Genomic DNA, 15,067 nt, shown 5'->3' with positions numbered 1-15,067 from the left:
AAGTATTTTCACAGTTTATAACTGATCATCTTCCTCTCTATTACACAGGCAAAGCCACGTTCATTTGACTAGGGCCGTGTTCCCAGCACTCGGCCAGGCACACAGAGGGTCTCCATGGACATTTGTTCCATGAAGGATCTTTAATATCAAATAATAGGAAACAGCCAGCACATGGTACTCTGTAGCCAAAGCCACCAAAACCAACTCATGTCTGCTACATACAGGCTGAGAGACCATGTGATGCAAGTCGAAGTCCCCTGGGCACATTGCACTGAGTATGACATTACCTAAAGGACACAGGTGGAACATTTCCCAAGAAGTTTCCTGTCTGCACAGGGAGGCAGTCAAGGATAGAAGGTATTGGGCACACAGGCTCTAAAAGTGCCAGGGTTCATTGTGCAAAAAGGTTCATAGCAGCATGATTTTTCATGGCTGAAACTTGGGAACAACCAAATGTCCATTAACTAACGAGTGGATAAACGAATGTGGTGTATCCGTACAATGGAATACAAGTCAGGCATGAAAAGGAATGAAATACTGATTCATGCTACAAACGAACCATGACACTAAGTGAAAAAAGCCAGTCATAAAGGACCACGTATTGTTGATTCCATTTCTATCGAATGCCCAGAATAAGCACATCCATAGAGACAGAAGTAAATTTGTGCCCAGGGCTAGGAGAATGGGGACAAAAGGGGAGTGACTGGCAGTGGGCATGGGGCTTCTGTCTGGGGTGAGGAAAATGATCTGGAATTAGACAGTGGTGATGGTTGCTCGTTTCTCTGAATATACTGAAAACCGCTGAACTGTACATTTTATTATTCAATTTATTGTTTTATAGTATGTGAATTACATGTCAATACTTTAAAAAGAATATCTGGGTTTGAATCCTAGCCTCTCCCTTCCTAGAGCCATGACCTTGGGTGAGTCATTCTACCTCTCTGTGCCTCAGTTTCACCATCTGGAAAGTAGGCCCACAGAGCATGCTGGCATCTGTGTAAGGGCAGCTCCTGCCACAGTGGTAAGCAGCCAGTATCTGTTGGCTTCCTTTAAATTTAATGTGTGAAGTCTCCCTAAGGGGACAGTCCACCCATCTGAAGATGAAATAATTTGTGGGAGGCTTGATTCAAGAAGAGAATGTTGGCATCTGGTCATGTCATTTTGTTTTTGTTTTTGTTTTTGTTTTTTTTTTTTTTTTTTTTTGAGACAGAGTCTCGCTTTGTTGTCCAGGCTAGAGTGAGTGCTATGGCGTCAGCCTAGCTCACAGCAACCTCAAACTCCTGGGCTCAAGAGATCCTTCTGCCTCAGCCTCCCGAGTAGCTGGGACTACAGGCATGCGCCACCATGCCCGGCTAATTTTATATATATATATATCAGTTGGCCAATTAATTTCTTTCTATTTATAGTAGAGACGGGGTCTCGCTCTTGCTCAGGCTGGTTTTGAACTCCTGACCTTGAGCAATCCGCCCGGCTCGGCCTCCCAGAGAGCTAGGATTACAGGCGTGAGCCACCGCGCCCGGCCTGGTCATGTCATTTTGAAGAGAGCCTGAAAGTATGGTTAATATTGCTAACATTGTGGAAATTGGAAATGATTATGGTAGAAAATGCATGTCATCCACCCAATCATGGCTATTGCTCACTCACAGTCACATGCCAGACATCTGCACCCACGCTCATATTTCATCCTGCAGCCGTGTATTTCAACTGCTCTGAGTGGTGGGATATTTTCTCCCCATTTCACCTATTTAGAATCTCATGTTCTTACGCAAGGTAATCTGAGTGCATTGAACCACTACTCCAGGTACAAGTTCCTATTTTGTTAAATAATTACCAAAACCTTCCCAGTATCAGTCACGCAATGGGACGCCCTTTCCCCTTTCCCCTCTCTGGAGCAGGATTCATGCTGAGGAAGTGACACAGAGGAAAGACAAGAGTGGGGAAGGAGCTAGAAAAAGGAATGGAGAGAGGAGGAAAAATAGCCTGGAAGTTGGAGAGAGGAGAGCTGGACAGATGCAAAACTTAAGGCTAGTGAACCAAGGCAGGACAGGATCATGGGATCCTTGGTGCCTGGTTGGGGGTGGCAGGCCACAGAGCACCCCCCGAACATCTGGAGTGGGCCAAAGAGGTGGTGTGTGGTGTTTGCCATCGTGTTCTCAGGGTAGGGAGAGCAGGGAGAAGTGGCAAAGGGGAGCAGCAGTGATCCACTCAACCTGTGACGCCAGGGAGCTCAGGCAGCTGCAGAGGGGGAAGCTGCTCAGGCACATGGCAGCTCCAGCTGGGCTCACCTGTCAGGAAGTTCCACAGCAAAGCGGAAACTATTATCCTTCTGGGAGGGGCCTCTACAGCAAGCAGGTGTGTGCACGTGTACATCTTTGTGAGCCCACATGGGTTCTCTTTTCACTCTCTTCCCAGTGTCCTTTGATGCACAAACGTTTTTCACTTTGAAGAAGTCAAATGTATCGATTTTTTTTTCTGGTGCTTTTTGCTGTCATAGCCAAAAAATTATTGCCACATACAAGGTCATGGAGTACTGTCCCAGTATTTTCTTCCAAGAGTTTCCCAGTTTTAGCTTTTCTATGTAGGTCTTTGATCCATTTCAAGCTAACGTTTGTGCATGGCATGGGGTAAGGGTCCACCTTCATCCTTTTGCTGTGGACGTGCAGTTGTCCTGCACTATGTGTGGAGGAGACTGTTCTTCCCCATTTGCGTGGTCTTGGTACCCTCGTCAAAAAATCTATTGCCCAAGGATGTATTGGTTTATTTCTGGATTTTCAATTGTATTTCATTGATCTGAACACAAAACACATTTTTTTCCAGACAACTGAAGGAAATTGAATTGTGGACTGAAAATTACATGATATTGAAGAATTTTTAGATATTGAAGAATTTTAGATTGTTTTAGGTGTGATGTGGATATTGTGACTATGTAACAAATTGTCCTTATTTTTTATATTTAGTGAGGTATTTAGGGATGGAATGGCCTATCGAGAATTTACTTTAAAACATGACAGCCAAAAATGTTCTTAAAAAGGAAAGAAATTTTGGGGGGTGGGGGGGAAATGGGCATTTATTGAAACCTTAAAATCTGTACCCCCATAATATGCCAAAATAAAAAAAAATTAAAAAATAAAAAAAAAGGAAAGAAAATACAGAATGGATAAATCAATACAGCAAAATATTGAAGATTATTTAACCTAAGGGGGGATCAATGAGTGTTCATCACATGTATTCTCTCCTTTGTAGAAGTATGGAAAGTTTGATAATAAAAAGTTGAAAGACAGAATCTTGATGGGAAGAATAGGATGCACCCACTAACAGCTAAATTTGAATTAAAATTGGAACCAGCATCTGAGAGAAGTGAGGGAAGCACAGGTGTGTTATTGCTATGTTGCCACATCCCACCCCATCTCCCAACCCAGATGTCTACAACTGTCCTGGATATGCGGATTGAACCTGAATTCTTTCCAGCTAGACCCAATCATGTGTTCTGCTGGAACTGACCAAATAATTAAAAAGACTGGAACATGAAACCTATCTTAATATAGTTTAGAGTGATCATCTGCCATCCTACTCAAAGTATTATATCCAATTACCTCACTGGATATAATCGCCTGGTCACCTCGATGATATTTTGTTACCACGTAGGGCCTGCCACACCACAGGCAAACACATGCACATGGGCACACTCAAACACCCACGCACACACACGCACACACACACAAACACACGCAGAGACTATGACTGGGTCACAGTGACTCTGTTACTCTGTAGTCAAGCATGTTCCCTCCTCATCACACACATGGATTCAGACTCTGACTCCTGCTCTCCAGCAGGCGCGACGCACGGCACGCTCTTCCCAGACCCGGCCTGCCCATCCAAAACAAGGCAGGAGGGTGTACAGCATCCGTACGTCTTTCCATCAAAATTGACTTTTGCAGCTGTGCTGTATTCAAGGCTCTTTACCAAAGAGCCCTCTTTGAAATCTCAAGTCTTCTGTCAGAATTCAGCTTGCTTTATAATTATAATTATAGATATATGCATTCATATAACCATCCACAAGTATAAGAGATTTTATACTTATATGTCCCTTAATAAGTATATAAAATCATTTATTACGTAGATTTTTATAGGTATTTATAGCCAAACGTATACGAAACCATGTATTACTTTTTACATTTCACATTTTATAGACACAGCTATATGATAGGTAATATAAAATTATATTATATGTGGCTTTCTGTATCTCTGAAGCCCTCTGGGTGACCCAGGAAATCGCAGGGCCCCACCCTTGGCTAGAGGGCAGGGCGCATCAGACCCTGGGTGGTGCTCCCTGCTGTGGCTCATGGAAGGTAAAGGTGAGAGGAGCCCTTTGCCAGGCTCAGCCTCCTAAGGGTCCTGTCACATGCATCTTCTTGCCTGCTCTTGCCAAGGAAGTCATGTCTAATTGGGAAAGGCCTGAAACTATAGTTTTCCCACTTTCTAGAGCATTATTTCACTTCCAGTGATTGGCTCAAAGTCAACTCACCAAACATCTGCCAATGATGAGAGAATGTGACTCTGTTACAAAGTCTACTGAACTTTGGAAGAAGCCAGAACAATATATAAAGATACTTAGTCCCTCCACAATAAAGTAACAAAAACCAAAGCTGTATTTCAATCACCCATAGTTGGTTTAAAATAGAAATGGAAAAATTGCCCTGAGAACAAAAGTTTAGAAAATAATAAAGGCCTAGCATAAATTCTATTAAATAAAAAAGAAAAAATGCTTATATGAGGTGCAAAATTTTATCGATGGACATAAAACAAGATCTGGATAAATAAAAAGGAATATAGATTTCTGCAAAGGAAAACTTAATAACAAAAAGTTGCCATTCTTTCTCAATTAATATAAATATTTAATGTAATAAAAATATAGTCCTAAAGGTTTCTTTTTAGTTTTTGAAACTAGACAAAAGCATTTTAAATTTATGAAGGAGAATAAATTGAGGATCACCAAGAAAATTTGGAAAAATAATATTTAGTATGGGGCTTGCCTGCCAGATGTGAAAACTTACTACAAAAGTAATATAATGAAAATATGGTGGTGGCGCATAAATAGACAAATCAGTGGACAAAACAGAGAGCTCAGAAGCATATGCAAATAAATATATTGATAGAAATTTAAAGTATGATAAAGATGTCAATTCAATGGCTAAAGAATGAATTTTTGATTAAATGGCATCGGTACAATGGTCTATCCATTGAGGAAAAAAAGATCTTCACTTTGCATAGATTGAAGTGCTCATTGTAAAAACAAATAATACTATCACCATTAGAGGAATTGAAAACATTAAAACATAATATGGAGAAAACATTTGTATATTTTGGGCTTGGAAAGACCTAAACAAGTTGAAATCCAGAAAGCATTAAAAAAAAAGTTACCAATGTGACTACTTAACCAGGAAAACCCCACATGACAAAAAGATGAAGAAAAGCCAAGGAAAAAATACTTGCAGCACATATAAAAAGTGATGGATAAACATCCCTAACACTCAAGAGCCTTATAACAATGAGTTCAAAAAAGACAAATAGCTATATAAAAATTAACACAGAATGTCAAGATGTATTTCACAAAAGACGAAATGCAAATGGCCAATATATCTATGAAAATAACAAGTGAAAACTGAAGCAGCTACACATGATTCTATGAATTATCAGCAAGTGAAAAGTGCAAAGTAAAGAAGAACATGTGCAGCCTGACATTAGTAATAGGTTATATTTTAATAATATAGATGAGACAATTCACATTGGCCATATGGAGTTATCAAACATGATTTCAAAAATTGAAAATAATGCATACAAAAGTCCTAAGAGCATTTTTCTGTAGGGAGTAGCAAAAAAGGGAAGTTTCTTCTCTTACTGTGTCCTTTATTACTTTTCCAAAAACATTTACAAAATGCAGCCTGAGCTGGGCAGTGGCCCACGCCAGTAGTCCTAGCACTTTAGAGGCCAAGGCAGGAGGACGACTTGAGCCCAGGAGTTTGAGACCAGCCTGAGCCACAGAGCCAGACCTGTCTCTACAAAATATTTTTAAAAGATTAGCTGGGCTTGGTGACATGGGCCTGTAGTCCTATCGACTTGGGAAGCTCAGGCAGTAGGATTGCTTAAGCTCAGGGGTGATGTTGTAGTGACCTATGGTGATGCCACTGCACTCTAGCCTGGTAAAAAGAATGAGACCCTGTATCAAAACAAAAAAAGAAAAAAAAAAATCCAGCCTTCTAGTGGGCATGGTGGCATAAGACTAGCTGCCAGAAGGTTGAAGCAAGAGGATCGTTTTGTTTTGTTTTGTTTTGTTTTGTTTTGTTTTGTTTTGTTTTGTTTTGTTTGAGACAGAGTCTTACTCTGTTGGCTGGGCTAGAGTGCCATGGCATCAGTCTAGCTCACAACAACCTCAAACTCCTGGGCTCAAGCAATCCTATTGCCTCGGCCTCCCAAGTAGCTGGGACTACAGGCATGCACCACCATTCACGGCTAATTTTTTATATATATATTTTTTAGTTGTCCAGCTAATTTCTTTCTTTTTCTTTTTTTTTTTTTTTTTTTTTTTTTGGTAGAGATGGGGTCTTGCACTTGCTCAGGCTGGTCTCGAACTCCTGAGCCCAAACGATAAGCCTGCCTCGGCCTCCCACAGTGCTAGGATTACAAGTGTGAGCCACCACACCCTGCCCCTCCGGAGGATCCTTTGAGCCCAGGAATTTGAGGCCAGCCTGCGCAACACAGAAAGACTGTATTTCTATTAACAAACAATACAGCCTAAAAATTATGTACAACTATATCAATTGCAACCTATACATATCAACAGAACAGATTTATAATATTTGCTAACCCCCAATTAAGTGAACCAGCACAAAATAATTCATTAAAATAAAAACAATTCCAAATCCAAGAAGTGCAAATGAGAAATCACAGCTAAGGCAGGAATCCTTTTTTCTTTTTTTAATGTCCGAAGACAGATTATGCCTATTTTGCTAAGGAAGAGACAACTCACCTCAGACAGTGGATTTCCCTGCTTGCAGTTGATGCCACCGACAAAGATCATGTTGGGCATCACAGGCCTGGGATAGTCAAAAACAAAGTCGGTTCGCAGCAGCCAGATTGATGTGTCGCTGAAGAGGTCATACGCCGTGACAGGTGTCTGGAGGATTTCAGAGGCAACTTCTAACCCCGTTTTAAAAAAATGGGGGCAAACTAAATGTTCCTCCAAGTGGAAGATATAGTTCCGTACTCTCTCCTTGAAAGTCATGGCATCTGAGAACCCTAAGATCATTCTGGGAACATAAGAAGGAAGAGCCGGGCACTGGGCACCTTCCTCAAGAGTGCCGCAAAATACTGCCCGGCTGAAGACCACAGAGGGGAGCGAAAAGTACTTGGCAACGATTAAGCCACACAGATCAAAAGGATCTAGAAACACAGCATCAAAAGAACTCTCTTTTAAGTATTCTACCAATTTTTTGTCATTAAACAAATCCCTACAATGTGAAAAAAGAATTTCGAAAAAACCTCTCGCTGGATTCATTAAAGAATGTAGAGTTTGTCCGCGCTTTTTCCATTGAGCGTCGGCAAAGCTCACAAACTCACGGTTCAAATCCTCCAGGGTGTGAGAAGTTTTATAAGTCTTCACTGTACAATTCAGTGATTGTCCCAGTTGCCAACTCACGTCTGGAATGACCACAACCAGCTCGTGCCCTTTGTGGATGAGTCTCTCCACCACGGACCGCATGGAAAACCAGTGGCTGCCGTCCATGGGCACCACCAGCAGCTTGCCTGCCTCGGCCAGGCCGGACGTCAGCAGCAGACACACACACAGGGCCAGGGGCCCGGGCAGCGCCGCAGGAGCCATGGCAGAACCGCAGCCCGGAGCAACCCAGCCGCCTGGATCCCCAGCTCGTGTAATGCAGCAGGCAGGAGAAGTGCAGGCACAAAGCTGCACCCAACACAGGGCGTGTACTCACATGTTGATTAAAAAGCCACACACATGGCAAATCATTGACTCATAAGGACCATAATATCTGCTGAGATACACACTTGTACGTTCTCCAGATAAGACTAGCTTATTACCTTTGCCTTAGAAATAGACTGTGTCCAGTACCGCAATGTGACATTTCAAACAAAATTATTCAGCAATGCTTTGGACTTTGACAAATCAGAAAGATAAAAAGGGTAGAAAATAAATAAATAAAATAAAACAGGAGAGAAAATAAATACAAAACTAAACCTTGTGTTTAAGAAATTTGTCCCCTCCAAAATTTGGATTTTATCCTTAGGCTACAAGAACACTCTCTGCCTAGAAAGAAATTGGCATCTCCTGCTCCAAGGACAGACAGCAAGGCCCTGAGCAGTGACTCCTAACTGGCAGGAAGCTGTTGTTCCCGAGTGTCTGTGCCATGCATGGGCATCGCTGCTTCTCTTCCTCCATTTCCAACCCCCTGAGGCCTCTGAAATGCTGAACAAGGTGCACAACCCCTCCTACCCGCCGGATCCTGGGATCTGATGGAGAGTGACTGGCTCTATTTCAACTGCTTCCCTCAGATTCGCTGCATGCAGTGGGCGGTCACCTGCCCAGTGCTGCCTGAGCACTCTGCTGGGATTCCTCTCTGTCCTCCATACGTCCCCATTCCAGCCAGAGGTGTGGACCTCTGCTGTGGGCTCACCCCATCACCTCGTGCTGCCCTCCTTCAGCACGGACTGGTCTCCCCACTCTGCTGAGCACTCCTTGAGGTCAGGGGATATGCTGTTCATGTTTCCTTCTCCCTCCACAGTACCCACGCTGTGCCTTGCACAGAGACAGGACACAGGAGTGTTTGTTGCACTGGACGAATTGCACCGTGCAGGTTTCCTGGGTACCTTCCTGGGTGCGCAAACCCGCGTGTGTCAGGTAAGAGAGGGTGGGGAACCCGTGGTCTTAGGGCCACATGTGGGCTTCTAGGTCCGTAAGTGCCACTTTTTGACTGAATCCAAATTTTACACAACAAATCCTTTTATTAAATGGGGTGCAGCAGAGAAAGATGAAGCTTTTCTTGTGTCCTTTGTTGCTAAAGAAGAGAAAGATCTCGAAATCATAAGGCCACAGTTTCCTCAGCCAGCCGGCAGCGCTGGGAGTATAATCCTTGTCAGGAACAAAAGATGGTTCCTTGCAGGACACTCTAATTGTCAGTAAACCTTTGCTTAGTCACCGTTTACCTTGTTATCTGCAGCACTTTCGCGTGAAAATGGAAGTAAGTCATCTACCTTCCATACGGGCATAAATAAGAAGAGAAATCAGAGAACTGGAAAACAGAAAGACAACAGAGAAAAGCAGTGAAATCAAAGCTGGTTCTTTGAGCTCAATTAACTTGCTAAAGCTCTAGCCAGACTGAGCAGAGAAAAAATAAACTACCAAAGAGGAGGATGAGAGAGGCGGTATCACCACAGAGTCTACAGATGTCAAAATGATAGTAAGTGAATATCATGAACATTTATGACAATAAATTCTACAAATTAAATGATATGGATAAATTCCTTTAAGATACAGAAGCTACCAGAATTTACACAAGAACAAATATTGGTAAATAACCCACAGAGAGATAACCTAAATCTTTTGCATGGAAATTGAATTTCTAATTCAAATTTTCCAATAACTTGTCCAGTCCAGATGATTTCACTGATAAATTCTACCAAACATGGAGGGAAGAAATAATCCCAGTTCCTCACTGTCTACTCCATATAACAGGAGCAGAGGAATTGCCTAATTCATTCCATGACACCAGCACTCCCACCGTTCTGAAGTCACATAAAGACATTCAAAGAAAGAAAAACTACATCGCCATAGATTCAAAACTTCCAAACAAAATTTTAGCAAATCTAATTCTATAATATGTAAAAATATATAATATATAAAAATATAAAACACTATAATCAACTGGCATTTATCTCAAGAGTGAAAGGCGGGTTCCATGTTAAAAATCAATCAATGTTGTCAGGCCAAGTTCATAGTGGCATCATTCATAATAGCCAAGAGGTGGAAGCAACCCAGGTGTCTATGTGTTGATGAACGAATAGGCAACAGGTGGCAGATATATACAATTGAATATTATTCAGCCTTAAGAAGGAAGAAAATTCTCACACATGCAACAACAGTGATAAACCTAGAAGACATTTTGCTAAGTCAAATAAGCCAGTCACCAAAAGACAAAAACTGTGTGATTCCATTTTCATGAGGCACCTAAAATAGACAAACTCATACGATCACAAAGTTGATGCTGGTTGCCAAGTACTGGAAGAGGGGATAATGGGGAATTATTGTTTAAGACATGCAAGGTTCAGTTTGGGAAGGTAAAAGAGTTTTGGTAATGAATGATATTATTTATAATGTGAATATATTCGAACTCTACACTTCTAGTGGTTGAGATGATAAACGTTACGTTATGAGTATTTTTCCAACATTCAAAATGTTGATAAATAATTAAAAACACAAAATCAGTCAAGACAACACACCACATAAATCCACTGAAAAAGTAAAATGATATAATCATCTCAATAAGCATAGAAAAAGTATTTGGCAAAATTCAAAATCCATTCCTGATAAAAAGTCTTGGCACAATCGATAAATGAGATGTTTCTCCACCTAACAAAGGGCATCTCTGAAAAACCCTCAGCTAATGTCATACTTAATACGAATGACTGAATGAATGTTCCAGAGCTCAAGTCAGACGCATGTCTAGGGTGGGAGCTTTTACTACTTCTATTGAAAATTGTTCTTGAGATTCTCTGCAGTGCAGTAAAGCAAGAAAAAGAAATAAAAAGTGTCAGTTTGGAAAGAAAAAGTAAAAGGAACTCATTGACAGACAAGATGACCATCTATTTAGAAATTCTAAGGAACTGTACAAAAATCTCCCAGAATAAACAAGTAAGTTTAGCATGGTTGCATGATACAATACATAAAAATTAATGCTATTTGTATACAACACAGGCTTGAATGGCAGGGGTCCATTTATGGGCAGATTTTTCAAAATAAATATATAAACCATTTTGTGGAGATTTGCAACAATTTGAAAAATCTTGTAGATAAACTATGTAGTCTAGAAATAGCATAATAAAATGTTTTTTAAGTCGGGTAAGTCATGAATGCATAAAATACATGTGGATACCACTCTTTTTTATCATTTACTATCCTAAAATATATACAAATCTATTATAGAAAGGTAAACATTATCAAATTTATACCCACAAACACAGACTGCCCAAGGTGCCATTCTCCGTGAACAGAAATGTAAATAAATGTGAAGATGCTGTATGAACCTTAAGACACACAATTAACGGTAGTATGCACTGTGATAATTTCACAGCCACCTCCTGTTGCCACTTCAGGAGCTAAAGTGTTGCCAGTATCTGCTTGAAATGCCCTGTGATGCTAATCTTCCCCACAGGAGCAACTTCATTTCTATAGTAAATTGCATATCACACTAAATAGTGATCTCTCATGGTTCTCTAGTATTTTTCCACTGCTTGGTGGAATATCAGGAATATTATAAACCTTGCCTAACACCATGGGACCTGAAAAGTGCCACCTCTGATGCTGGAAGTTCTTCTAGGCAGCAAAGTCATGGCATTACAAGAAAAAGTTGAATTGCTTGATGAGTACCATAAATTGAGGTCTGCGGCTGTGCTTGCCCACCATTTCCAACTAACTGATTCCAGCAAAAGGACCACTGCCAAAAACAAAAACAATATCTGAGCAGCCATCACTGCAGCTATACCAGCAAAAACCCAGACCTTGCACTTGTGAAATATCTTTTTATTTTGTATGGAAAATGCAGACTTTATGTGGATGTAGGATTGCTATAAGAAAGAAATACCTATAGACTCTATATGATGCCAGAGAAAGCAAAGCCATCGCAGGACAACTCAAAGAAAAAGAAAGGTGAAGGATCTAAAGCTGGAGAATTTAATGCCAACAAAGGTGATTTCATAATTTTAGAAAGAGATTGAACTTTTAAAATGTCAAGATGACAGGAGAAGCCGCTTTTGCTGGACAAGAGGCAGCAGACCAGTTTCCCGATGCCATTAAGAAAATCATTGAGGAGAAAATATATCTGCTGGAATAAATTTTTAATGCAGATGAAAGTGCCCTATTCTGGGGACAAGAAATCCACAAAGAACATTTACTATTAAGGAAGACAAGCGAGCACCAGAGTTTAAGGCAGAAAGGAAGAGCCTAACTCCACTGTTTGTGCAAATGCCTCTGGGTTTATGATCATGGCTGCCCTTATCTGCAAAGCTGCTAACCCCCAAGGAAAAGATAAGTCTCTAGGTTGCATGACAAGAAGGCCTAGACAACAAGAACACTTTTTCTGGATGGGTTCCATCAATGCTTTGTCTGTGAAGTCAGAAACTACCTTGCCAGTAAGGGACTGCTTGTCAAAGTTCTCTTGATATTGGACAATGCCGCTGGCCACCCACAACCCCATGAGTTCAGCACGGAAGGGGTCAAAGTGCTCTACTTGCCACAAGCACAATGCCTCTAATTCAGCCTCTAGATCGGGGCCCATGAGGATCTTTGGGCTCATTGCACAAAGCACTGTATGGACAGGATTGGCGACGCTATGGAAGAGGGTCCCCACAGAGAGAACATCAGGAAAACACAGAAGGATTTCACCACTGAAGATGCCATTGTTGTGATACAAGAAGCTGTGAAACCCATCAAGCCTAAAGCAGTCATCTTCTGCTGTAGAAAACTGTGTCTAGCTGTTGTGCAAGTAAATAACGAAGAAGACTGTGGATGTGGCCAAAGAAAACAGATAAAGGGGGCATAAAGTGTTTCAACATATGGGTCTTGGAGGAGTTCAGGAGCTTGTGCCCAGCACACTGAGCAGTTAGTTAACAGAAGATGAACTTGCTGGAGATAAGTGCTCTGGACCAGGGCCAGGTGCTGAGGACAAAGATGGAGAAGCAGCAGTGCCAAAACCCAATGGTGAGAATACAGTATACACCACACAAAGAAATGTGTATTCATTGAGTGTTTCTCTTCTTGGTAAGCCTTCTGGTAAACAGCAGATGTTAATTATTTGGGGAATGAAAAGCTACATGTGGAATTCAACTGCATGGCAGGGCTGGTGTTCCTAACCTTCCCACTGTTCAAGGGTCAATTGTAATTGCAATGAACACTTGGAAACTTGAATCTAAAGAGCATTTAAATAGCATCAGAAATATGAAATGTTAGGGGCAAATCTGACCAAAGATGTGAAAGACTATACACTGAAAAGTACAAAACTATTGATGAGAGATACTAAAGAAGTTCTAAATAAATACAGAGATATACCATATTCATAAATGGGAAGCAAGAAGATTCTGAGGAAGCCTACTCTCTTAACTTGGTCAATAAATTCAACAAATCCCAACTAATATGCCAGCAGGCTTTTTGGTAGAAATTGGCAAACTGATGCTAAAACTCCCATGAAAATGTGAAAGACCTACACTAGCCAAAACAACTCTGAAAAGAAGAAAAATATTAAACAGCTAGTAGTACCTCATTTCAAGACTTACTACAAAGCCAGAGTGGTGATCTAATATTTCATGAATATAGCAATGGAACAGAATAGGGAATACAGAAATAGATGCACAGACATATGGGCACCAGGTTTTTACAAAGTTGCAAAGCCAATTCAGTAGAGAAAAGAACAATCTTTTCAACAATTGCATAGCCATAGCAAGATGCAAGAACAGACATTACCTCTGGCGTCTGTAACCCCGATTTAACCATGGTAAAAAAAAATCAGAGAAACCCAAACTGAGAAACATTCTACCTAATACCTGACCCACTACCGCTCAAAACCACCAATGTCGCCAGTAGCAAGGAAAGTCTGGGAGACTATCACAGGCTAAGGGAGCCTGAGAACATGAAGACTAATTTCATATTGTGTCCTAGATGGGATCCCAGGAAGGAAAAAACATTAGGAAAAAAACCAATGAACTCAGAATAAACTATGAACATTAGTTCATCATAACGTATTAACATTGGTTCAGAGTTGTGATAAATGTGCCATAGAAAATAGGATTTACTGACAAGGAAAAAAAATAGGGAATGGGCACATGGAAATTCTCTGTAACATATTTTGCAACATTGCTATAAATATAAAATTATTCCAAAATACAAAGTTTATTTTAAAAAAGAGAGACAGTCTGCAACCTGGGAGAAAACATTTGCAGAGGATATATCGGATAAAGAACTTATAAGGAGAATGTATAAAGAGCTTTTAAAACTCAACAATGACAAAACAAAAAAATTCAAATGTTTTTGAAATGGGTGAACATTTCCACAGATACTTACCAAAGCAGATATGCAGATGGTAAACAGACACATGTAAAGATGCTCAGCGTCATTTTGACTACAGAAATCAAAAGTGTGATGTAATTGCACACCCAGTAGAGCGGTTACAGTGAAAACACTGACCAAGCCCAGTGTCCAGGAGCAGGGAAAAGAACTGGGCCTCTAACATACTGCTGGAGGGAATGCACAATGGTCCCGCCACCTGGGGATAGTGTCTGGTAGAAGAATGGCCAACAAACATATGAAAAAATGCTCATGATCTCTAATCATCAGGGAAATGCAAATCAAAACTACAATGAGATATCACTTAACTCCAGTGAGAATGGCCTTTATCAAAAAGTCTCCAAATAACAAATGCTGATGTGGATGTGGAGAGAGAAGAACACTCCTACACTGCTGGTGGGACTGCAAACTAGTTCAACCTCTGTGGAAAGCAATATGGAGATACCTTAAAGCAATACAAGTGAATCTACCATTTGATCCAGCAATCCCATTGCTGGGCATCTACCCAAAAGATCCAATGACACTCTACAAAAAAGACACCTGCACTCGAATGTTTATAGCAGCACAATTCATAATTGCAAGGCTGTGGAAACAGCCCAAGTGCCCATCAATCCAAGAATGGATTAATAAAATGTGGTATATGTATACCATGGAGTACTATTCAGCTCTAAGAAACAATGGTGACATAGCACATCTTATATTTTCCTGGTTAGAGCTGGA

The 15,067-nt window shown here is 40.8% G+C and overlaps 2 protein-coding genes across 2 annotated transcripts in view; both read right to left on the bottom strand.

Moving 5' to 3' along the window:
* The window catches only part of LOC105886128 (UDP-glucuronosyltransferase 1A1), a 119,213-nt gene that overhangs the window by 88,810 nt on the left and 15,336 nt on the right, over positions 1-15,067 (bottom strand). The gene's annotated exons all lie outside the window — the stretch shown is intronic.
* Positions 1,160-14,880, bottom strand: LOC105886138 (UDP-glucuronosyltransferase 1A8-like). Its single transcript, XM_076006065.1, has one exon. The coding sequence runs from the start codon at positions 7,877-7,879 to the stop codon at positions 6,899-6,901; it is 981 nt and encodes a 326-aa protein (XP_075862180.1). The 5' UTR covers positions 7,880-14,880; the 3' UTR covers positions 1,160-6,898.

The sequence above is a fragment of the Microcebus murinus genome, chromosome 8 (genome assembly GCF_040939455.1).
Source record: "Microcebus murinus isolate Inina chromosome 8, M.murinus_Inina_mat1.0, whole genome shotgun sequence".
Taxonomy (NCBI): domain Eukaryota; kingdom Metazoa; phylum Chordata; class Mammalia; order Primates; family Cheirogaleidae; genus Microcebus; species Microcebus murinus.
This window is presented reverse-complemented; position numbering and strand designations above follow the sequence as displayed.

Coding starts and splice junctions, on each gene's coding strand:
- LOC105886138 (XM_076006065.1), bottom strand. CDS start 7,879: ATGGCTCCTGCGGCGCTGCCCGGGCCCCTGGCCCTGTGTGTGTGTCTG.